This window comes from Simochromis diagramma, unplaced genomic scaffold (assembly GCF_900408965.1).
Source record: "Simochromis diagramma unplaced genomic scaffold, fSimDia1.1 OVJJ01000371.1, whole genome shotgun sequence".
Lineage (NCBI taxonomy): Eukaryota > Metazoa > Chordata > Actinopteri > Cichliformes > Cichlidae > Simochromis > Simochromis diagramma.
The window spans coordinates 1,805,484-1,832,207 of record NW_024386920.1 but is presented as its reverse complement, the minus strand read 5'-3'; the positions used below and the strand labels follow the sequence as shown (position 1 = coordinate 1,832,207).

Genomic DNA, 26,724 nt, shown 5'->3' with positions numbered 1-26,724 from the left:
AGGAATTTCAGGTGGTTCTTGTTACTGTACGAGAACTTGTCCAAGCACAAACCCACATTAGATACAGTACATGGCCTATTTATACATGGACAGCATACAGTACACATGGACAGCTTCCCACAGGAAAGCAAATGATTCAGTGCAGGTAAACACTATTTATCAAAACAGCCGCAGGGTGACATCATTTTCTTCCAGCTTTCTCTCGTGTTTACGGTCAAAGGCCGACGGAACGACAACAAGCGGAAGGCTCTGCATTTATTTTCCCACAATTCCCTCACCCAAAATGAAAGCACTGAAACACCAAAGAAAAATAAGTAAATCTGACGTTATTCCAAATCACAAATGGAGGCAACAGAAAGTGGTTACAACACACTCCTTTAGAGCGTTTCCAGACGCACATTTAGCACCGAATGTAATTTTTTACATGCAAATTGTCAGTGACAGTTATATACTTTATTTGGTTTAATGTTGGTGTAATTTCAGTAGAATCTCCTGTTGAATCCTGTTCATTAATGAATAATCTCCTTAATGGTTCTAATGTAATGATTTTTTCCCCCATGGCTATTACAAGCTTTAGCCTGCTGAGCTTTAGCCGGCAGTCCATTGCACAGTGTTAGATCACCAGAATAATAGATGTCAATAGTAAGGGATCAGACAGCACAAGAAAGGAAATTGATAAGAATTACAAATCTGCTAAAGGAAACAGTGGCAGTCCATCCTGCTGTTTATGTTTCGGGCTCTCCTCCTAATGCTTTTAGCAGCTTTACTGAATTAATAGAGTACGTAATGCTGAAACTCATCAGCAGTTCAGTTTAGTACCGAACACCTCATCTCTGATTTGTAACAACCATGAGTTATTACGCTAATTTCGACTTACGCAAAAGAGTTCACTTATGCAAAGAACATATCGATCCCTATGAAATGCAACTTACAGTAACATTCGCAAACAAGATGTACTGATAGCACGAGGGTTCAGCAGTTTCTTGTAATCCAGAAGGAAGCGCATCTTCCATTTAAGGATATCAGACTCATCGTGTATAGTAACGGATGTTGTTGTTTGAGTGCAGGAGGTGTATTCATTCTCTGCACACTTTTCCTCTTTCCTGTTGGCAAGCAAACAAACAGAGAAAGTTTTATTAGACTCAAGTTGCTACCCGCTGCTGTGCGGTGACAATTTATTAATTTATTTATTTATACAGTGATTAATCAGCTCTAAGACGCACCTCTTCCCGTAAAACAAAGAGCAAATACATATGGAAACTAGCGCAGGACATTTCCAGGAGAGTCATGACAACAAAGCAATCATTTACATATACAACATGTTAGTGGGCCAGTGAAAAAACTAACAACAATATCATAAAAAGGAAATAATTAATCAGGTAAAGCATGTCAGCCCATGCAGCCCCTCAGCAATAGTTAAACAAAGATTAAACAGATTAACTGCATGATTTTTACTGCTTTACTGGGAGAGTGTGTGTCAAACATATATATTCTTCAATGAATGAATGAATAGGTAGTAGAAATATGAAAAGGAACAAATAAAGGGAAAGGTGTCGTTATCATCAACTAGTATTCTATTCATGAATATAATGTAGCCAATAAATTGGGTTAATGCCATGACCTAAGGGCCAGAACGGGCTCAAACGGTCCAATCTCTCCATTGGATGACTTTGCAAGTGTCAGATTTGAAAAATAAAATAATATCTTGCTGTGGAAAGCAACAGTATTTTTAGTGCTGGAATCGTAAAATATGAACTGAAAAGTGTAACGTTGTGAAAGTTTTGTACCTTTGTAGATCCACTGTGTAGTCACAGTGCTGATTTTTTATTTTAAAGATATCTAATAGGCTAATATGTTTCATAAATGGATGCTTCACCATTTGTAAACATTTACCAATACATAATGTGGTTGATTAATCTCACGAGTGCCGTAAAATGATTTGTGACTTTCTAAAAATATAATTAAATACAATTACAAAATATAAATAATCATTAATAATATTTTCATTGTGCAAATTGCTCAGACTGTTATTGAATGACCTATGGAAGGTTTAGATTGAATGCTGGAGTTTTATATTGGGCAGTACAAGGAAGAGAAACCAGTGAATGCAAGGAAACTTTAAAATGGAAGCAATTTTATATGGATGGGAGTGAAAAAAATGAGCAAGCTGATGCCAGAAACAGGTGGACAATACATGCATATATATATATATATATATATATATATATATATATATATATATATATATATATATATATATATGTATATGTATTGCTGTAGTGAGAAAGACTGCCCTTTGATACCAAAGTTGTAGCTAGTTTTTATATTTGTGGATATTTAAAGAAAAGACTGAGTGTCTTACCTTTTTTTCTGTAGGTACTCTTTCAAATGTTCACTTGTCTAAATGTATCAAAGGTCCAACAACTTGCCACGGCCCCTTCAGCTATGAAAGGAACAGTTAATATATGCATGGTTTTACCTGCACTTACTCTTGTATAGACTGTATAAATGCACTTGAATACTGATTCACTCACCTACATACATACTTCAGTGAATTTGAATGGTGGTGTATCTCCTTAGCGTAGGATAAAAGCTACGACTGATTAATGCGCACGAACAGTAACACTGCAAGCAGGAAGAACCACATCTCACTGATACAGTTATCCAATGATTTGCAGATCCTTTCATGTGGAAACAAATATATAATACAAACATGTTCCACTGAGTAACTGATATTGACATAGCATTTTGACAGCTTTACTCTGTATGCACCTTCTGCCTGAGGGACCTGGGTCTTGAGCAATGAATGCAGTCAATTAAACCTCATAGCAACATGTGTTAATAGATATATCAGTGAGAGAAGAAGGTGAAGGAAATAAAGAGTTCCTGCAGGCTGTAAGACTGAAGCATGAGATAGAGAAACAGCATAAGAAGGGAAGACCCGCAAAATGTGTTTGTTTTTTTTCTTTTAGTGATATTTCAGTGGTACTTGACCCTCTTGTATGTGTATGTATATTGCATGTGAATTTACAAGAAGTGGTTTTTATGTGAATAGCTGGATTAATGTTTAACTATACATGGAAATAGCTACAATTATTTGTCCTGCAAACCGAACAGGCCTTTCAAAACTTTGACCAGATGTGTCTATGCCATTATTCAGCCAGCTATGTAATCAAAGGTGCACCGTCGTTTTTTGACAGGTGTGTGTAATAAATGCAGCTGAAGTAAAGCCAACAAACTCTCCTCAGCTGTGCAGTGAGGACCTCGTGGTGGATAAATGGGTCAAAAAACACAGGGAGGATGGCGTAACGGCCTGTTACCATAATCATTGAAGTCATCTATTTTTTCTCAAGCTAAACCCCCCAAAATTGTTTTTGTGCATTTACATAAGCAAAAAGTACTGCACAAATTTTATGAGCAATCCCTCATTTCTTTTCATTTTGCTTCCAAGGACCAAGATCTTTTCTTATGGTATTGTTGCTTTTTCACTCATTTTCAGTAGAGTGCTTATATACAACCATTTGCAGGGGAATATGTTAAGCCATTTAACAATGACCTAAGGCTTATTCAAACATATTAAAGTCACCTAAATCTACATGTAACAGACAACTTAGAAAACATTTACATTTTGCATTTCTTTAGATATCACAGTTTGATAATCATAATGTCGTATTTTTGCAGCAATAAGGTGATTGGCATAGAGCTATTAACTGAAAAAAGTGGCCTATCTTGGCAAAATGTAACTGGACAAGAGGAAATAAAAGAAGTTGCAGTCATAAAACTGTCCACAGCAAATAAGAAGTATCTGGAAGTCAGGTCCATAAGAAATAGAAATACAAGACCTGACAGATGCATCTAGCCATTCAGCTGATCGATCTATTGTTTGCCAAACCCTCATCAGAAAGTCTCAGCTGAAAGGTGGCTATCAAGAAGCCATTCTTATGAAAGAGGGAGAAAAGGTATGCCAAATTGAATCCATCTATCCATCCATCCATTCGCTTCCACTTATTATTTTCAGGGTCGAGGGGGGCGCTGGAGCCTATCCCAGCTGTCTTAGGGTGAGAGGCAGGGTACACCTTGGACAGGTTGCCAGTCTGTCGCAGGGCCAAATTGAGTCCAATGAATCCATAGATCAAAATTTGAAATCTTTGGATCAAATTGTTGTCGATGTGTGCTAAGGAGAGAGGTGTTAAAGTGCCAAAGCCAAATGTAAAACAGTAAATATGGTGGAGGAATTGTCCTAATTTTGTTTTGAAGCACACACCGAAATATGGTTCTGAGAAGAACTATATTAAAACATACATCATGTTAGTGAGCAGAGAAATAGAGACATGTGATATTGTTATTTTTTCATGATCATTAGCAATGAAGGAGGAAAGTTAGAATCAAACATTTGCTATGCAAGTCACTCTCTTTGGGGAAAAAACCATCATTTGTACAGTCACAGTGATGCAAGCAGCTACTGCCATTGCTTAAGAACACATGACTTAAATCCCTGCTGGTCCTGCATACTCAATTTCAATAACCACAGCAGCAATTTTGTCCAATAAGGATGAGTAAATAAGGTAACAGATTATATTATTGAAAAAGACAGTTTAGTCGTGTAGGAAATTCAGCTGCAAAATGTAAGATTTGTTATTGGAATGAATAATTATTTATTTTATGAACTGAATGAGTTTATCATCATTTTATCATCTCAATTACTATAAAGTATCTTCAACACATCATGATGTTTATTTTGTAAATGATGTTGCTACTTAGAGCATAAAAGATAAAGCAGGGTATTAAAGTGACTAAGAAAATGTATTATTATCCTACGATTGACAAGTCGCTTAGGAATAGTGTTATCTTTAGTCACTTTAGTGTCTCTCAATCAGTTCCACATATTGCTTATTCACAGATGCTTGCAATAAAATACTATTCATAGAGCCATATTTACGCACTTGAGCATATTTTGCACCAGGTAAAATATTTCAGTTAATATCAGTGTGAATGGCTGATTAATTTGATCATCTCCCACTCTTACTTACAGTGTTACTTCAGTTCATTGAAATTTGCAGGCATACCTTTATGCACAGCTATCTTAAAGTCCCAGCACAGCATCTAAATCCAACTGAGGTCTTGAATGTGACTGGGTCATTGTTGCACCTCAGTTCTTTTCTTCTTCGGCCATTCTGTTGTAGATTTGCTGTTTTACTTGGAATATTTGTCCCACTGGAAAACTCAGTCAACTATAATTACATTGTAATTTCAAATAAAATACACTGATACTTTCTTGTGATTTTTTTCAGATGCACCTTTGCAAACCTAAGCCATGTTGCCATGTTCTTTTAGAGAGAAAAGGCTTTTTTCTGGCAACCCAGGCATACTTTTTCAGTCTTTTACTACTACCTCCTGTCTTTTTGTACTGTCATGAACTTTAACATTTAACTCGCTAATGGAGGGCTGCAGAGTCGAAGATGTAGCACTTTGTTATCAGTTTCTCTAACCACTATATGGTCTGACCTTGGGGTAAATTTGGTGGGATGTCCACTCCTAGGAATATTGTTAACACACACTTTAATGCTCCAGACCTGCATACTGAAAACTTCAGCTTTTATTGAAGTGGCCACACTTGTTGATGATCAAATATTAAGTGCATTTCCTTGGAAGTACCTGTTACTGTACCACTGCTGTTACTAACATCAAGGCTTCAGAATATTAGCCACACAAACACAACAATGGTTGTAATGTTATGATTACACGTGTTTTATGGAGGTTGTAAGCAAGGAAGCAAGGAAGAGAAACAAGCAGAGCTGAATGAGACAGAGGGAAGAGAATCTTAATTATGGCCATAATCTTCACAGATTTCGCGCTCATTTCATTTTATGTGGCAAAGTTGTCGGCTTACATGCAGTGATGAATGGATGGTATGCTCTGTCAGGGAGCTGCAAGGCTTTCAATGCACTTCCTCTATTTCTCCCTCTACATGGGGTGTCTTCTGCTTAATGACTGACTCCAAACAAACACTGGCAGTTGGAGGAGGAGAGGAGGAAGTTCAAAAGGAAAGAACAGAGTAAAGGAAAAGGTGGAGAAAAATAGAGAGGACAGAGTATGGACATAGATTAAATGAGAATGAGGAAGGAAGGGAAATAAGATTGTGATGTTGAACAGGAACAGGAAAAAAGATGTTAAAGGGGTGCAAATGAAGAGGTCATGGGAAGACAATACAACAAGGAAGTATGTAAAATGTAAGGGGACAAAAAGCAGAGAATAGGATGATAAAAGCAAGGTGGAAGGATGAGTAAGAAGAAAGCAGAAAGGAAAGAAGAAGAGCTGTAGGAACTTTTTTAAAAAAGATTAGAAAATGACGAGGTTAAAAGGAATCAGGGGTGGAAGTAGGTCGGGAGGAAGAGGTCAATGAAAAGACAGTGAGTCAGGAAAAGAGAACTGTAAATACACAAAGGAGTTGGAAACAGTGGAAGAGGAAAAAATGATAGAAGGAGAGAAGATGCTTACAGAAATGAGGCAAAAGCAGAACGAAACTCAGTGCAAGAAAGGACATAAAAGTTAAAGAAGAAAAAGACAACAAGAGAAGTGAGGGAAGAAATGAAAGAGGAATTATTAACTTCAGCCAACTGGGAAACAAAGCTGAATAGGTCTGCTTCAGTTGTTAATACCCTTTAATTTAGACTTCAAAAAAAAAAGGAAAAAACACTTACAAAAAAAATCAGTTTCAATCTTCATCTTGCATTTAAAGTGATATGTTTTACAACTGAACGGTTTATAGAGGTTATAGCTGGGAGGGAGTCCTACAGGTTATTTTTATTTCAAGCCAGCAGATGTCACTCTAGAGCGACAGGCGATCCTTTTTACTACAGAAGAGGAAAAAAAAGGACATAAAAAAAAAATCAAATATTAAATGTTCAGGTGTATTTTACAAAACATATTCAAATAAATATTAAAACATTATTTTGTTATTATTTTCTTCATCTGCAAAATTAAAATAAAATTAAATAAATAAATTGAACCGCATTTCCCACAATGCACTGCAAGGTTGGAGGTTATCTGGACATGTGTAGATACCCACAACTGCCGCCTCTTTTTAGTGATAAATTAGAACTTTGCTCTGTTTATTGTGCAACACTTATCTTCCGCGCCGGTGTGTGAGTGCTGCGTGTCCGTTAGCGTCCACTCTGCGTGTATATGAGTGACAGCAACGCAGACGCTGAGCGGAACGACAGTCCTGCTACAGACAACCACCCCGCGCTGCTCGACTGCTGCGGAGGGCTCAACAACGTCGATTATTCCAAGGTAAAAGTGAAGCCGTGTCACAGGAAGTTGTTCCGCGTAACGTAGCTCCGCTTCCCCGAAGCTACATTTGTCTCTTGACAGACCGACTGAACTATTGAGCGCTGACCGCCGGAAAACACAGTCGGTACAGTTGGTAATTTCAAAATAAATGCACGACTTTCTTCATTCGGAGAACACGTGTTTACTATGACCAGTACAATGCAGCTTCAGCATAAAACACAGACGTAACAATTCTTGTCTGTTTAATTGAGCCATAACATGTATATTTTGTGACATGGAGGGTATTGTTAAGCTCTTATTTTGATTAAAACAGAAGAGGTTATGTAACCGGCGCAGGTTGAAAAATGGAGCAGGGAAAGTGCCATGTTTGCTAGCTATTAAATTGTGCATTTCAAAGATAAGTTCATTATTATTGAAGTAATAATACAAATACCAAGCAGAACATTTTAACATTACATTTTCCATATACGTAAACGAAATATGTCTTAGTAAATTAAAAAAAATGATTAAAGGTTAGGTGTTATTTATTTATATATTATATTTATCTAACTCAGCCCATCATATTTTTATTTACATTTTTAAATGTAATTTTTTTAAAATTTATTTTCATATTTTAATTTGTGTATGTATCTGTTGATGGCTGGCAACTTTGTGCAGACGTTTAGCTTCATTTCCACACATGACAAATATAAATATATGTAAAGACGCAAAATGCAAAAATGTAATTGTGTAAGCTGTTAGCCTACAGAATCTTGTGAGCATGTAATATCCTATCTGCTGCATATATCTCAACAAAGTAATGCTAACCTGTTCAATTTCCCTTTTCTCTTTTCTTATCCTTCCAGATAAAAGATTAGCTGTGATTAGCCTTTTTAATTAAAACACACGGTAGTGTGAAGTGTTTTTACCACCCTTTTGTCCTGCTCCATTAAATCTTGGCAGATATTTACTTACCATTTGCCAGTTTTATTCAGTTTTACCCCCGTAATGTAAGAACCCCTCTTCAAGAGAGGGGTTTGCAAACCCCTCCAAGCTCTTGTAATCCAGACCATTCCTTTAGCAAAGCCTTCAGGCTAAAAAAGAAGTAAATTTTATGTAGTCAAGATGCTGTCATGAAGTCTGCAGATTTTTCCTGTTGACTAACTGCAAAATGGCTCACAGTACTTTTGGCTATAATTCCCTTTTGGTGCTGACACTGTGAAGAACACAGAAGACACCCAAAGTAAACAGAGGGCATTAGCCTAAGGACGGATTTTATTGCTTTCCATCACTGGCGCCAATGGATATAAAGTGGAAAACCACACAGAGGAGCCTACTGTTTTTGAAAGAAATCTTATCGCTGTTGCTGCACTTCATAAAAATTAATTAATGAAGTAATCTTTACACCCTTCAGCGTGTTTCACTGTGTGATCTGTGATTATTTTGCTCCTGCTTATTCAATATCAAAGTGCTGTACGAAAGCTTTTGATATAGCATGACTACGCGGTAACTGGCCAGTTCAAACCATAAATCAAGGACACTTTGGTCAGATTAGGGAAGATGGTTGTATAATGTGTAATAGACTGTATATGAAAGATGAGCTGAAAATTGTTTTGTAGACTTTGCTTGGAATTGGCCGGTAGAGCCAGGGCCTTGTCATCTAATGCTAGTTCTGGCTAGTTAGCTTGGTTAACAAGGTGCATCTGCTATTTATTGTCATGTTATATGGAATGGATGTGACCTTAATTGACAAGTCAATTTTTTGTTTCTCTTATTTTCCCGTGGTTATTTCTTTCAGATGGACTTGACGCTGTTGGAAGCCTTCCTAAAACACATTCAAGTTTACGACTCCCGCTTGTGTATTGCTGTGATTGCCATCCTTTTTAACCCTTTATTTTGGAATGTGGTAAGTGCTGCTCTAGATTGTATTAGAGCTTTTTTTTAGCTACTAAATAAGAGTGTGTATTAGTTTTAATGTGTGTACTTCTCATCCTGTGCAATCAAAACCTTATTCTTCCATTGCCAAAAAGAGCAATTCTTTTCCAATAAATTTTTGTTAGACTTTTCGATTTGAAACATGTGACGGTTACCTTCAAACAGCAAAAGTCAATACTTAAAAAATTTTAAAAAAAAATCGAACCAAACAGTTGGATTGGAGGCCTGTTATTGCAAATAGGATTTGTAGCTTCCAAGATGGCTTCAGTGTTAATTCTGCGTTTTTTAGCATAACAAATGTAGGTCATCAGCATATGAGTTATCAGGTTGAGATCTGAACTTTAACAGGGTCATTAACACTGCCTCAAACCATGACACAGCCTCCATTGTTTTACAGATGCCTTTAGACACTCACTGTTGTCTCTCTTTTTTTGTCTTCTTCCAAGTCAAAAGAAGCCACAGATTTTGTTTTGTAATTTGGCGTACTTCAGCCTTTTCTCCATGTTTCCCTTTCTTAAAAATGGTTTCTTAACAGCCACTCTGATGACCATTTCTGATGAGCCTTTAGTGAACAGTAGGTGGATCAACTGAAGGGGCAGATGCAGCCCTCAGGTCTTGTGTCATATCTTTGCTGTTTATTTTCCTATTTGTTAAGGATAGGACTTTTATGTATTATTAATCTGCTGTAAATAGTTTTCTTTTGCCCTCCCTGTTCTTCCTTTGCCCTCCACATGTCCACTTTCTTCACGTTTTTAAGGACTAACTGCACAGCATGCTGAGATATGTCATGTTTTTGGCTAATAGCAATATGGGAGTCAACGTGTTGGAGATTAGTAACTAAGGAAGAGTCTGCATTCATATTTTTAGTCCTTTACATCATCAGAGGGTAAAGACTCATTACATAAACTTTTACGTGACGCTCCACAGATGCTCCAGGTATCAAGTGCAGGCATAAGTGCTCACGTCTTTCCCACTGATGGTAGTTATTGAGACAATTAAGTCAACACTGTGGTCTAATTATATCTACAAGTCTACATAATACTGTAAATACAATATTATGTTACATAAAGCCAACTCAACATATTAATATCTAAAGTACATAAGCATTAGTTAGATTAAAAAACATGCATATATATCTATACATCTTTAATTAAAACTTCACAAGAGGTCAAACAGATATATTGCATTTTCATATGTCTCATTGGCTCCAGCAGCCTTCATTTACTCTATGATGCTGCTGCTTAACTTTCATAATAACAATAACAATAATAAATTACTCTGCAGTGGAATTATTCTCTGAAATTGGCCTAATTTAACTAGAGTTTCACTGCTCCAACTGGTTCATGTGTCGGGTTTCCAAATTCATTTAATTAACCTTTTAATGATGACTCACTTGGCCATTTAATCTATCCACCATAACACCTGCACAGCCCAGCAAGAAGCCCCAGCATGTTTGTCTTATGGAAGGAGAAGCCAATTATCTGCATTTAAGTAAATGTCACTGAGGTACTCATTTCAAATCATCCTGTTTCAGCGTTATGATGCAATAGAAGCTTTAAGTGGCTATAATGTGAGACAAACAGTGTTAGGATTTGCTCATATAGAAAGGTTATCAAACTTTTCACTTTTTTATCATCTTCTCTGTTTGAGCTACAGCGCGGTAATTGTCAAAGTTGTGACTACTCTGGATGGAGGTTTAATTAGATTTTATTGGAATATTATCTTGTTAAAGAGTGACTCAACACATTTGGGATGGATGGTGTTATTCTCTACCCCAACATCAGGCTAAAGGAACTGCCAGTGGGATTTTAAGAAGAAATGACAATCTCTTTGTTGTCACCTAAAGAATAAGGAAGATGATTGTACAGACTGATTTGATAGAAGGTAGTGGAAAAGTAAATGTTACACTTCCAGTTCACTTTTTCTTTTTGTGAATTAATATAATAGATGAGTTATGGAGGTATTTTGCAGCTAATAATGCTAGAGGATGTTTGGATTAGACAAGTTTCCTCTTGCTAACTGATCCAATAGATGCATTTCCAAGAAATATTTGACTGATAAATTGATTGACAATTTTACAGGTTTTTTTTCTTGTTTTGTTTTTGTTACCAACTAGCTGCTAACTTTGAATTTAATTTAGCTGTTAGGAAAACGTTTGCTACAATGAGAACAGCGTGAATAATAATTAAAGAGGTGAAATGTGATGTAACACCAGTTTGAGAATTTCTACTTTGAAGGTAGTTTATTGTATTTTATCCATTATTATCTACGTGCCAGAAGTGGCCATTTCTAGATGGGATGTTTCTGCTTTGGGTTAGCCATCTTGTGAATGTATAAAGACACAAATATGTATAATGATACAGTGAAGTAATATTATACATATAAACATGCCAGAATTTATTTTTTGTGTTGTTTTGGTGGCTGCCATTTTTTTTTAAGTGTATTTGCATCTACACGTTTAATTCAGTTTCTGACAAGTTTTATTAAAGCAGGCTACCTGATGAAAGTGTCAAAAAGTCAAAAACTGCAGTTCCACTAGTGGCAACCTAAGGCTGGTTAACAAAGGCACCAGCCTTGCATCAGCATTGCACCCTAACCCTTGATAAGGAGCGTGGCCACTTTGACTGACATAGCCTAGACAGCATCTATTACTTCAAATTATCAAGCTAGACCTCAATGTTTAGTTTTTGTGCCGTTGGTGCCTTTGGGGGCATTTTAAATAGATTCTCTGACAACATAATTGCGTCTGTGTTGTAAACACCGGCACTACATACAGTCCAATAACTTTAACCAACCTTTAAAGTTGCAATCTGGCACGTGTGATATTATTTATATGCTATTAACATATACTATTTTTAGACTACTTAATTTATTTTAACACAGTCAAAGTAAAAATGTACCCTAGAGATGTTGTAGCCTGAATTATCTCTAAGAAGGATGAGCATTTAATTGGAAAGCTTCCAACACTCTCATACTCGCATACAAAGTTGCCAGTCTACTTTATTATTAGTGAGCAAGGACATGAAGCTTCTTTTGCTTTAACAGCTGCAGTGTGAGGTACACGGTGCCCTGTTAGTTGTTTAACACAACAGGAGATGGTTGAATTGACAGGAGAGTCTGTAAAAGCAAAAGCGTCTGAGCTGAAGATGTTTTGCAGTATAGAACGACCCAGTAATTATCCTGTGGTCTGTCTGCTGTCTGCAGATTTTTTTAGGTGACAGAATTTACAGTAGGTCACAGTCACACTGCATTGTGACAAAAGAACACTTATAAGAACGCAAATTGTTTACTGCTGCACATTCAGAGGGATCCTAAATGTCCGGGTAAGACTAAAGGCAACTGAAGAACAGTTTGGAAGACATTCCCAGCCCTCTTTTGGCTTTGGGACCAAATTCTTTAGATGTGATCTCCTAAGAAGACATTTCTATTCTGTTTGAGTATGTCAGGAAAATAAGGACAGTCCTTCTTTCTGCACACTTACATTTTATTACCAAACTGACTGACAAAAATGCTGATGGTTATTTAAAATTTCATTTTTTATGTGTAGGTTTTTTTAATAAGTCTAGTTTGGACCAGACATTTCAGAACCACAAGTACTCTCTTTTTTTTTTTTTTTTTTTTTTTAAAGGTTACCATAAGTTTTATGTAGGATTGTCAAGGTTAAAGCCTTAAAGATTTATCGGTGGTTGCTATTTGTGGCCAATATTCAGCCAATAATTGTATTAATATTTGTAACTGTTAATAAATGAGAATTTAAAAAATAGGGAAGAGGCATAAGAAACAAGTGCACTCTGCATCTTGTCTGTTGACAGCACACTACAAACACAACAACCAGCTGATCTGAGTGTGAATGCCTAAATAACAAACTACAACCATAATGCCAAAAGTTGGGTTACTAAATGCAAATAAATATAGACAGCAACGATGTGCAAAACTCATAAACCCATATTTTATTTACAAAAGAACATAAAAACAACAACTATTTTAAGTTTTAAGTGAGACATTTTACAATTTCAAGAAAAATATTGGCATACTTTAAAATGTATCGCAGCAACCTTTAAAAATAGACAGGAAAAGTAAGTTACACTAAAAAGAAACTGCAGAAGGTGTCCTAGAGAGTTTGGGCAGAAATTCACCAATCTGCAAAAATCTGTCTACAAATTGTGGAACAATTTTAGAATAATGGTCCTCAACATAACATTGTGAAGACTGTGAATCTATATAATATGTAATATTACCAAAACAAATTCCCAGAGTCTGCAGAAAATTGTGTCAAAAATTATTATTGGCTGCCCATGATCTTTAACAGCTCAGGTAGCACCGCACTGACAAAAGACATGTTTCTTTCATAGGACAGGCTTCAAAATACTTCAGAAATCACTGTCTGTGAACACAGTTCATGCAGATAACATGATCTAGAAACGTGCCATCTTCTCTGGGCTGAAGCTCATTTAAGACGGACTGAGGCAAAGTGGAAAACTGTTCTGTGGTCAGATTAATTAAAATTGTCTTATGGGAAACATGAAAGAGGGGAGCGGCTAGTCCGCTTGTTATCAGCAATTTGTTTACAGACTACATCTCTGATGGTGCATAAATGCTTATAGAATAACCAGATTGCTCATCTAGAAAGGAATCATCAATGCTTAAAGGTATGAAAACCTTTTAGGTGAACCCCAACTATTTACCTGTTTTTCATATTCAAGTGTGAAAATTGTGTAAAGTATTTCCTCCCATTATCTGAGTTTTATTTTCACTTCTGAAAAGCACCAAACACACAAATATCATTCATATCAACCACTTAATTTCACAGGAAAAATTTGCACGGCTAATTTTATTCTTTTTTCTTCACATGTAAATAAACAGATCACTGTGTCTGACAGCAAGTGCTCAAAGTGTGCACCAGTACAGGAAATACAATAGCATTTTACCTCAGACACACAATTAAACGCTGGTCCGACAATGTGGGTGTCCTTCTTTTTCAGCATGTGAAGATATAAACTAATCTGAACTAAGTTATAAATAACTTTATTTAAAAAGTACTTCCATATTTTTAGATTTGTCTTATGGAAAGGTATCATAAATAGTTAAATGAACTGGGAGAAAATCACCTTTCTATATATAAAGCAACATGTAACTGAAATGTTCTATCAGGAGGTGAGAGACATTCTGTAGAAGTTGTTATAGAGTGCTAAAAAAATCCTTATTTCCTGGTCACACAGCTTTTTATTAGAAAACTCCAGGTACCTATTAAAAGTCTCAGCATAGAGGTATAAGTCTGCAGTGAGGTACTCCTGAATACGTGCACCCACACGTGGTTCGACCTGTAAAAAAGCAATCGCAGCTTGGCAGGTACCAGTCAGGAAGCTTTATCCCATTTGCACTCAAACTTTACACAAATAAAGAAAAGCTGTTTTTTATCACCATATGAGGCCACGCTATGCTAGTGTTTCCAAATCGTGTTTCTTATGCAACAAAATATCCCTGAACTGTTCCAACGTTTATACTGAATCGAATGATGTAACTAAAATGAGATGAAGCACAGAGCAGCTGCCCTGTTACAACGTGAAGTCGAGGCGCGCTTCAGTTAATCTTCAAATTAAACATCGTAATGGTGTTTAAAATGCAAGGTTGGTTAACTGCTCTACATCAGGAGGAAAAACACAAACATATCAGGATGTCCAACCTTCTACCTTTCTTCAAACACAAATTGGAGGCTGTTGCTAACACATGCTCAACAAACATGATAAAAACAGACTTGATTTTTGCAGAAACCAGCAAATAATACTAGAGTTGCCATCTTCTAATGGCTAGTATTGATAAAACTTCATATTGGAATGTAGAAGTTGTCCCACGCATGTCAGAGAGATACCCCCCTACCGTATGTCAAACCAGTGATTTATAACCATGATAAATATCATAAAACTATGATATTTTACAACTCTGTAACAATCAATAATCATATGATCAAAAAAAATGATCATCAATCTAAACCAAACCATGAAGATAGCTGTAGAAACTGACTGTTATAATTCCAAAACCAAAACCAATTTGTATTCATCAGTCTATTAGACCCGTTGCCACTGATTGGGTGTAATTTGACATACTTCAGCCTTTTCTCCCAGGTACCTTTGCTGTAACAACCTTTCCCCTGAACCGTCTCTGCTGACGCGTCAGCGAACAGTAGATGGATTTTTTTCTTTCTCATTTCCTAAGACATGACTTTCAGATACTGTTCACCTGATACTTTTTCTTTTTATGCCTCCACTTGTCCAGTTTTCTCACATTTTTAAAATCACACTGCATACCATGCTGACATACGCCAAGTTTTTGGCTAATTGCTCTATAGCATTAACCTTACTAGCTAAAAAAAAAAATAACAACACTATTTTAGGCTTGTTGAATTGTTATCTCATTATCTTTGGCATTTTTCATAGATTCAGATAAAGTGTTTTTGTGATAGGCTGTTACTAACAAAGTACCCAAAGATACAATCTAAAATGGGTTGTCAGTTAGGTGCCTGACTTATAACCTTGAATGATTAATAAGTCAGTGGTAAGTAGCTTGAAAAACTAGAGGATGTCTTTGAAAATGGTCAAGTACAAGAGCTGTACTAAAAATGAATGAAAAAGCAACCAGTATCCAAAGAAAACTTATAAAAGACCCCCGGAAAGCCTGGAGGATTGCTGTTCAAAGCCACTTTAAAAAATTACAAAAATTTTCTGGATCTTTGGAAGCAAAATGCGAACAGATTACTTTTTCACAGTACTATATTATTGTACTGAATGCTAAAACGAAGTACCACATATCTCTTTTCATGGTAAAGGTTGCTATCCTTGCTGTAAACCATAATCAGTAAGTCTGCGACTGCAGGAATGACAGTGTAAAGTTTCACCTTAACAAGTGCATGTGTCAGAGTGCTGTGAGTAATTCTACCAGGATGACTCATACTTGAGGTGAAATCACAAAAGAAGGGGTGCAAACGAAAGGAGAAAAAAAATACTGGTAAAGCAGCAAAAGCAATCCTCCTACTTCTTAAAGTAATTCTTCATAATGTCTATTATATAACCTGTAAAGTAATAGAGCATTAAATCCATAAAAAGGATCATGACGCTCACGTGATAGTTGAACTTGAAATACTCTGCCGATCACAACCGATTCCTCCCTCGAGAATGCTGCAGCCACGGTCAGACATCATCTTTTTAAGACATTTAATGTTTTGATTGAAGAAACCCAATCAAAACAGAGTTTTTCCAGAGTTGAAATTGCTGTAATGAATGTTGCTTCAGCAACCACTTTGAAGCACTGAAATATTCAGGATCATGCCCAAATGTTAACAATTTTATCTGTCTCTAAAACAGACCCCGCTGCAGCCATGTTTTCTCTTTCTTTAGTCCTGTGTGTTTAATTCATGACACATCCAGTGCCAGGAAATTGAATTAAAGAAAGAACTCAGCAGGGCCAGGAGGGCAGTGTGCCAGAGTGAGGCTGTGACACATTGACCTTGTTATGAAAGGAGGATAATCCTGAGCTTTAGGCCCCAGAAATCAGCCTGTGGTTGCATTCTGGGCATGGTACACTTTGTGTGTAGGGAATGAATCTCTGCAGGCATTACTGACCTCAGCAACACCTGCACAGTGTGGGCTTTGAGCCTGTGTGTGTATGTAGGTGGTCTATATACTGACTCAGGTACCCTGTCTGAGAGCCGGAACACGGACTTACAGTTTTTTCTGAATGCTTAAACCCTAACTGTGATTCCTGTAGCACAATCTCTAAAACTATTCACACTTATAGCAAAACCACTCACTGAGTTTGCAAAACTAAAAGCACAAAAACTGCTTTGCACTCAGTTTGCAATTTTGTAACACACACTTTGCAAAACTGTAGGCACAACTCACTGCACAACACTCAATTACCAAATTTCCAACACACTCCTAGCAAAAGTATACACATGTATGGCTATCATTAACACTAATTTGCCAACTGTCTGGCACACTTTCACATGTGAAAACTTTTTTAGATAATTAGTTCACTTTGCAATCAGCCTAAGCACTATAATACAGGTAAGCTGTGTGTGCGGAGTACAACGGAGGGAGCAGAAAGAGTGAGAAGTAGAGGAGGCCGAGGAAGAGGACGTGGAGGTGAAGAAGTAGGATGAAGAGGATGACAAGGACAAGGAGGAGCAAGAGGAAGATGAGGAGGGGGGAGAGGAAGGGTAGGAAGAGTAAGAAATAGAATTGCTGATGACATCAGAGCTACAATAGTGGACCATGTAATCAACCGTGGAATGACCCTGAGGGTAGCTGGCCAACGGGTCCAGCCTAACTCGAGCCGCTACACTGTAGCAAGTACCATAAGGACATCTTGAAATGAGAATCGGTTAGTACAGTCACTTCGCACAAAGATTTGTAGCACTGCCATATGCCAATGAGAAACACACAATACCATTGATGTAAAAATACTGAAATTGTTACTTTACAGAATTGCTAGATGACCAGATGCTGGGGGCAGAGGAAGCATGTTCACTGCAGACCAAGTAACCCATATAGTCATTATGGCGATTGCAAATAATCCTATACTTGGAAATAAACACTTGTGTTTGTTTTGATGTGTTTGAATAAACACCAGTACTTGAAGTTTGGATCCCTCTATGCTTATGGATCTATGACAGAAGTATGAGCTCAAACTGACATAGCCTACCTTGTGCACAGAGAAAGCAAAAGCCAGATGTGTTTTGTATTCATACCATCAGTGTGCAGTTGGCGCATTGTGTGCGTAGTAGATGATGGCTTGTGTGTACTGTTTGATACGGAAACACCATTTTTACGAAGGTGTGAAGAGTTAATCTAGCTGTGTTTGCTTTTGCAAGAGAACTACAATGTTTTGATTATTGGGTGACAGGTTTTCTTATTTGTGTGTAGAGTTTTGCAAAATTAGCCAATAGTTACAAAAAATGTGCTTAAGCAATCAGAAAAAACTGTAAGACGGCAATATATCTCTGCCAGTCCAGATATTGCACCTGCAGTTTGTATAGAAAACTTGACTATGCTCTTAACTGCAGTGCAACACTGACTGTGATGATTGCTAATTAGCATTACATTGGAATTTTTTAATTACTCATGATTTTTACATGTGAATCATCTCTTATAATCAAGTTGTATTGATTGCATAGACATGCATGGTGTAATTTCTGAAAGGCTTGGATGTAGTATTAAATGATGGGTGTGCTTTTTAGGAGCTAGAATGCGCTTAATTGTCCTGTGTGTAAGCTTTATAATCTGTGGCATTTTTACAGTCATGCCACTTCAATCAAACAGTGTTTCAAAAAGTGTTAATTTTGTTGACCAATAATTTTCATCATAGTTTTCGTCAGCAAACTTTTTTTTTTTTTTTGATGAAAACAAGATGAAAACTAAATAAAACCTAATGCACGAGGAGTATGATGAAATGTATTGACACTTTCATCAATCTCTTTGTGCAGTAAAGCCAGACTACTATAATCTGATGATGATTAGCCGACTGAAACTGAAAGAATTCAGATTCTTGAATTATAACTGAAACTAAATGACATTTCAGTCAAAAGACTATGAATAAAACTAAATCAAAATTAACTTTCAAAATTACACTGGTTTGAAGAAATTTGTACAAAAAATAGTAATTTTTTTTGTGTTGGGTAGCACCACTTACTCAAAGTACTAGATTTTTACTTTTTTTTTTTTTTTTTTTTTTTTAAGAGAGATCCAGATCAGATGATTTGTTTTTGTTCTCTTACATCTCTCAGTAGATTCGTCACCAACCACCATTCCACATAGTGTTATATCTCTGCTTTACTGCTCTACTCTTACTTTTTGCTCTCTCATCCACACTGCCCCATCTGCATAACCACTAAGGCATTGATGACGGAAAGACTCAAGTAATTCATATTAGCCTGTCATTCCTGTACCTCAAAGTTTTTAGTTGAAACTAGAGATGGCACGATACCACTTTTTTATGTCCGATACTGATATCATAAATTTGGATATCGGCCAATACCGATATGAATCCAATATAGTGTTTTTTAATCAATAAAACAGTTTTTTAATATCTTGCTGCATTTTGTATAAGTTCATACTCAAGTTCAAGCAAAAAACAACAACACTAAAGCTATTCTGTTATACCTGTATGCAAAAAATACACTACACCCAAATTATTTCATAGTTCAGCAATACTGATCAATCTAATAAACTTAAACCTACTCCATCCTCCCTATTCTGGTATTTTAAAGAGTAAGCAACCTAACTAATAGGGTTGCAAACTCCCAGCAAAAAACATAGGGAACCACCCTCCACCTCATGATGTCTTATCGACGTAATCAACTTTAATTTGATGCAGTGTGAAAAAAATGCACAGAAATCAATTATTTTTCAAGAATAATTAAATAGATTCAACATCTTTCTTCAACAGAATTGCAGACTGCACAGATGGTACCTTCCCAAAGGAAAACGTACTATAGCTTACTAGGGTATATTAGACTTAATAGTTACTATATACAGTAATGGACTTCTATACATTTTACATCAGATTAAAACTTTTGGGTGTAAGATACAGATAATTATTTATTAAAAGCTAGACATTTTAAATGAGAATAGGAAAGAAAAGTATGTCTTTGTGCCCCATTTTCCCTGTTCATGCCCTATCGGCCCCCCTGGCTAAATTTTGCTAGATCCGCCCCTGCACAGTTGCCAGCCGTCAGCTAGAAAAGGATCCTGGTGTAGAAAGTAATAATAAATAAATTCTAACAACAGCTTATCAAGCTTAAACGTGCTGCTGTTGTTCAGCCGCTGGTTTCCTCTTTCTGGTGCAAAGTGGGTGATAAACAAACAAGAGAGACGGACTCGCGACGGAAAAGCCGATCAGCTGATCATTAATCAGTTTCATGATTGAAGTAGCAGCAAGAAGAGGGAGAGAGAGAGAAGAGGCAGTCGCTCCATATATCGGTTGTTAAGCTTAACGCTGGAATGCTTTACAAACATTCAGAGATGAACTTACACACTTGCTTTACTTCTCTCTGGGATAACTTCCTCTGAGATGAAATGCCGGTTTGGTAGCGAGGCTCCGAATGCTCAACCAGACAACAGGTCTTGCACGCTACAGCCGCTCTATCACGTGATGCATACTGCTCCAATGTGCTATGAGCGGTTATGAGCTGAGTTACGCCATGTCGCAAGTTTTGTGAGGTGCTTTTTTTTTTTTTATATTTAATGGATCGGATTACATTTTTTATTTCTCTCCGATATCTGATCCAGTAATTTAGGTCAGTATCGGACCGATACCGATACGTAATATCGGATCGGTCCATCTCTAGTTGAAACCTTATACAATCTTTATTATTTCAAAAGAATCACAGGCAAAGCAGGCAAGTCACGGTTATGCAGTCATGGACAGGTTTGTGTGCCACACTCCTCTTTCTGCTCTCTGCTTACATCCTCTCTTTCTAAAACTAGCACCTAGGTGAAAGAAAAGGGTTGTTGACACGGATATCTTTAAAGCATTATTTTTGTGCCATTTACATTTGCATCTATCATCACTGAAACCCTTGAATGAGTTTCCATGGCAACAGCCATGTATATTATGCCATGTGTTTGTGTAGATGACATTTCTGCTCATATTGTAAAACAAATGCTTCATTCGCATTTTGTTTTCACATAGAAATAATCTTTTTTAGGTGGCGTTACATGCATGTTTTGGAGCTATGTATCTAATTCACTGGTAGGAAAGTGGTCAGCTTGTCTTTTCTTGGTTTATCTACCTTGAGCTCACATTCCAGCTAGAATTCACACTTGACTTCAGGCTCTAGGTAAAGAAGGTTTTTATGCAAAGCATGTTCTGATGACCTTAAAAATGTTTGTCTGCAAAACAGTTTGCTTATATTTAGTGGAAAAGGGCCTGACAAAGTCTACTTGAACCTGGACAGGGCTCATATAAATGATGATAATTTAACACATTGTCTTTGCTGTAAATGACTGATTGCCAGGAGATAGACTGTAAGATTCTGAAGTTTGAAAAAGAAAATATAGATAATGAGGTAACAGAATACAAAAGCTCTTATTATTAAATTACATTATACGGACAAAGGTTTTGGTCAACACCTCACAATCTCTACAGTCAGGTATCGGTCCCATTGCCATGAGACTCCCACAAAACTTAAGTACCTACCTTGACCCACCTTCACAACTGTTTGTGACACCTACCGCAAACAGTTGGGAAAGAATGGGTCACTCCAAAAAGCTCAAAATAGTGCAGTACTGTAATAGGATGCCACCATTGCAACAAGTGAGTGTGTGAAACCTCTTCCCTCCGAGATATTCCAGGATTAACTCTAAGTTTGATTGTTGCAAATGGAAGCATTTAAGAGCAATTCAGTGATGAAACAGCAGACTATGTAAACTTACAGTGTGGAGTCATCAAGTGCCAAGGTAATGCAGTGTAATGTTCTACAGACTCAATGACTACAGAATTCAAAACAGACCACCGCTGGACTCTGGAGCAGGAGAAATGTGTTCTGTAGAGTGATGAATCCTGCTTCCTTACCTGCCTGACTCCACTGTAACATTTGCTGGAGGACAGGTAATGCTATGGGATTGTTTTACTGGGGTGGCCCCGCAGAGCCAATGAAGATAAAGCTTAGTCCTTCACCATTAGAGAATTCTGTGCTTCCGACATTATGGGAGTAATGACCTGTACCAAATGCAGTGAGTGCTCACACTTAGCATTATTATTATTATTATTCGTTTATTGTTATTGTCACCACAAGTACCTGCTGTACTGATTCTACCTACCTACCTACCTACCAGTGTTTTAGCTTCTATTTGTGACTGACCTGCTCTATGACTACCACATATTTTTTAGTCCTCCATCTGTCCTTTTGTTCTCACTTTCCATTTCCTTTGGCACTTGAATGTTAACAAAAGAGGAGCAGATACACGTGCCCTATTGAGAGACCTTAAAAGAAAGTAAATCCTCTTTTAGTTCTAAGGTTTTATAAATCAGGACATAATAAAATAATATCTGGTCCATAGCAGAATGAACAATAACACCAAAAGGTCATACCAATGTTCAGACAATTTGCAAAAAACCCAAGAACTACATACAATACAATTTTCTTTATATAGCACATTTAAAAACCAAAGGTATGCCAAAGAACTAATTAAGAGCAATAACAGATACAAATATAGTGACAGGTGGGAGACATAACTAACCAGTAATACACCAGGTACAGTAGGCACAAGCCAAAAGGCTGAAGGTTAAATCATTATAAACATTAATCAGAGCAAAAAGATCAATTACAGTACACTTACAAATGCAGGCTCTAGGAAGCAGGGAAGGCTAGGCTAAATAAATAAGTTTTTAATCGAGATTTAAAAGATTGAATTGAATCAGATGTGCGAATAGCTTGAGGAAGACTATTCCAGAGTTAGGGTGCAATGAAGGCGAATGCACGGTCACCTCTGGTCTTAAGCCGAGATCTAGGTCGCACCAGGAGCATTTGACCTGCTGATATAAGCACTCTCCTGGGGGTATAAAAGCTGAGATCAGTAAGATAGATGAGCGCGGTATTATTTATGATTTTAAAATAGGGCTGGGACAACGCGTCGACGTAATCGATTACGTTGACGCAAAAAATACGTCGACGTAAAAAAATCTGCGTCGATGCGTCGTCACTTTCAAAAAAAGACATGGCGGCAGCGAGTAGCGGAATCATGAGTGAGGCAGTTGCAGTCAACTTAAATCACTCCACCCGAACACGCAGTTCTACAGTATGGGGATATTTTAACAGAAAAGGAAGTGATTCAGTCGTTTGCCGGCTTTGTGAGGTGGAAATGGCCTATCATAAAAGCACGACGGCTATGCACCAGCACCTCAAACGACTGCATCCAGGAGCAGCTTCTGCAAAGGACAAACCACCGTAAGTTTTCAACTTTTTTACTAACGCAATGAACTCTTGATTTGTCAAATTTAATGTGTTTCATCCTATTTGAACGCTGTTTTTATACATAATGCTTCTCCAGCTTGATCTTATAGGTCAAAGTTATGCCATCTAATGACTAGAAAGCAGTGCACCAGTAAAGGTGCCATCAGCTATGGCTGTTTAAACGTTATCTTTTCCAGCCATCATGATTACTGCATATCATATGTTCAACATTGGGGATTATCATTAACCTCTTACTGTTATGCTATGAAAGCACATGGCATAACAGTATGTGTGTGTGTGTGTATCTATCTATCTCAACCAGATCCTTATCAAATTATTTTGATATTATGCTTTCCATATAATTATTTAGTAATTATTCGAATTCATCTGTGTGCTGTGTGTGATTTATGATTTCAGGAATAAACAGAAAAGTCTGGAGGACTACTGTCAGAGAAGAAGTACACCATGCACTCCCCAGGAGGTGGCTGTACTTACTGAGAGCGTCTTATCTATGATTTTAAAAGACAAGAGACCACTTGCTGTGGGTGAGGGATTCAAAGAAATGCTGACCACTTTCCAACCAGGTTACACTCTGCCGTCTAAGCGTCATTTTACAAGCATGATGGAGAGAAAGTATGAAACTTCAGTGGAGAAACTAAGGAATGAACTAAAAAAAGCCACATCCAAAATCTCCCTTACCACTGATGCTTGGACAAGTCTGGTCACAGAGTCCTACTTAGGGGTAACTTGTCATTTCATTATTTTTTCAAAGACGCCATTGCTGCTGTTTGTATATTATTAATTTTTTGCTATGATTTCCTTTGTGATATATTGTTTTGCAAAACATTTAATTTTTTGTTAAAAACAGCAGATTGTAGTACAATGTTATTGTGGATTTTGTTTTGTGAATGAAGAGCACTTTTTGGCAGAAAGCAAAGTGAATGTTACATTTTGTTTGTTTAAAGACACCATTGTTGCTATTTATTTGAAATGTTTTGTTAACTTTTCCTTAATTTTATATATGTTTGCACATTTCATTTCTTGTTAAATGCTATCTCTATTGTATTGATTGTACGACCTCTACAACTTTATTTTGCAATTTTTTTTTATTAAAAGGTCTTCAAATGAATAAATTTGTGTTTTTCATTTATATACATAAATTAGTAAATGTGAAATTGCTATACAAGTCAAATAATGGGGGAAAAAATCGTGAATCGAATCGAATCGAAATTGAATCGGATTGAAAAATGAATCGTTAGATTAATCGATGCATCGAAAAATTTATCGCTAGATTCATCGATTAGGAAAATAATCGTTTTGCCCAGCCCTATTTTAAAAGTGAGCAATAAGATTTTAAAATCAATGCGATATTTAATGGGGAGCCAGTGCAGGTCGGAAAGAACTTGAGTAATAGACTCAAACCTACCACTCCCAGTTAAGAGACGCGCAGCAGCATTTTGAACTAGCTGCAGTTTGTGAACAAGGGCAGAATGGAGACCAGTATAAAGGGAATTACAGTAATCTAATCTGGATGTAACAAAGGCATGGATACGTTTTTTTAAGATCCATATGTGGTATATAGGGCTTGGCCTTAGAGATTAGACGTAATTGATAGAAACTAGATTTAACTACATATCAGACTCTACAAGCTTCAGTCAATGTGTTAAATACTGAAGTTTGTGACAGTACAATTAGGAAAAGACTGAGTAGGTATGGCATGTTGGAAGAGTTTCTGGACGAACGTCTCAAAAAGAACATGGCATGTCAACACAAACGCCTCATACCAACTGTGAAGCATGGTGGTGGAGGGGTGATAATTTGGGCTTCGAGTCAACCATTAACTGCTCTGTACACCAAAGAGTCAAATGTGAGGCCATCTGGTTGATGGCTAAAGCCTGGCTGACATAACTGAAACCTTCAGACATCCACCTGGTTGAATTTTGTGTCATGACCTTAGGAGAGCTGTGTATAAACAAATGGGCTATAATTTCTATGCAACAATGTGAGAGACTGGTAAGTGATTAATAATTAATCACTTATCAGGCATTAATAATTATATCTCCATTAGTACCCTTTACATTATTGTTGCTAATTTTTCTACGATAAAATGAAATGAACACGTCCGGTACAACTCACCATTTAGTTCAGTGAAACAAGGACAAAGAAAAAGGAATACCCCCCTGTTTGTAATCAATCACCTGACTGCACTGAGTGTTATCAGCGTGAATATCGATATTTTCTTTTTCAGAATCATAATACTTTATTAATCCCTAAAGAAGTTATGTGGGTTACAGTTGCTCCAAGACAGTAACAGTAACAGACTAAACTAATTAAATAATACAATATGTTAGAGTTTACAAATGTAAGAAATAGCACTAATATATAAAAATCACTCAATTATAAATCTCAAGAATATTACAGACTTCACGTGAGTGGGCATTTATCTGAGAGAAAAATTTAGATTACAAATGACATTTGAGACTGACCAAGAATCTGAATCTGAAAGCTGAGATTTGAAGTAATGTGGATGTAGTAGCAAAATCTTGGGACGAATACACCAAGAATAGTACATACAGTTTTGTTTATTTCAAAGCCAGTCACTGAAAGTGATCCTAAGATAGAAGCTATTACATGGTGTTTCAGCCTCCAGTTTTGACTGCCCCACTCTGTGGCTGCCACTTGTTTTTCTGTATTAAGCTACATCTTTGAGCCTTTCCCTCTTTAGTCCTCCTGCACCTGACCTTTTCTTCTTCGTTTCTCAGGTCCTTGAATATTATCAGCAGAGAAACGGATACAGACATGTACGTGTGTTTTAGGAGTTCATACCCATACGTCAGTGCACTGAACTGTGACAAGAGTCTGCTAGGACATGAAGTCCAAAGTGGGACCAAGAGAGTTGCTGTTGTGCGGATTTTGAGAGGTTCTTGCTATTTTATTAACAGTCAAGTTGAGGAGGCCGAAACAAACCTCAGACATTTCCCAGATAAACTCACGCTCACCAACAAAAGTAACAGCATTCATATCAGCTTGTTTAAAGATGACATTGGTAGGATTGACATTTTGTTTAGCTAATCTCAAACTCTTTGCTATCTTTAGTAACTATATACTATCACTAGTATAAAACCCTGAACTGATACCATATCAGTTTTGTCCCGTCATTAGTTATGTCAAAGCCAGTGCACAATTGTTCCATTCTGAAAGGACACCATACTAGTTATAGTAGTAATAAATTCAAAATAGGTTTTAAATATGGGTACTAAGCATTAGTATGGTGTAATATGGTAAAAATATGTTACAAGTAATGCTTTTTTTAAGGTAATTGAAATGGAATGGTAGTTCTTACAACAGTTCAAATGTAATTTATGACTCTTTATGGCAGGACTGTACACCCCATCACAATAAATGGGGAAATCTAAAACTTATTTGGCCGCCTATGGCACTATTTAGCAGATTATTGGATAAGAAATCAGTAAATATAATAAAGTTGTAAAGTAAATAACTTTTGGTTTAGTTTTAGCAAATGTTGATTTTGATTAATAAATATGTATTGTTTTGTATTTTAAAAAAGT

The 26,724-nt window shown here is 36.8% G+C and overlaps 1 protein-coding gene across 1 annotated transcript in view; it reads left to right on the top strand.

The window, feature by feature from the left end:
• The first annotated feature begins 7,058 nt into the window (after positions 1-7,058).
• The window catches only part of pemt (phosphatidylethanolamine N-methyltransferase), a 45,339-nt gene continuing 25,673 nt past the window's right edge, over positions 7,059-26,724 (top strand). Inside the window, exons 1-2 of the mRNA XM_040036785.1 lie at positions 7,059-7,293; positions 9,071-9,178. Coding sequence (XP_039892719.1) covers positions 7,186-7,293; positions 9,071-9,178 — 216 coding nt within the window. The 5' untranslated portion in view covers positions 7,059-7,185. The remainder of the gene's footprint in view (positions 7,294-9,070; positions 9,179-26,724) is intronic.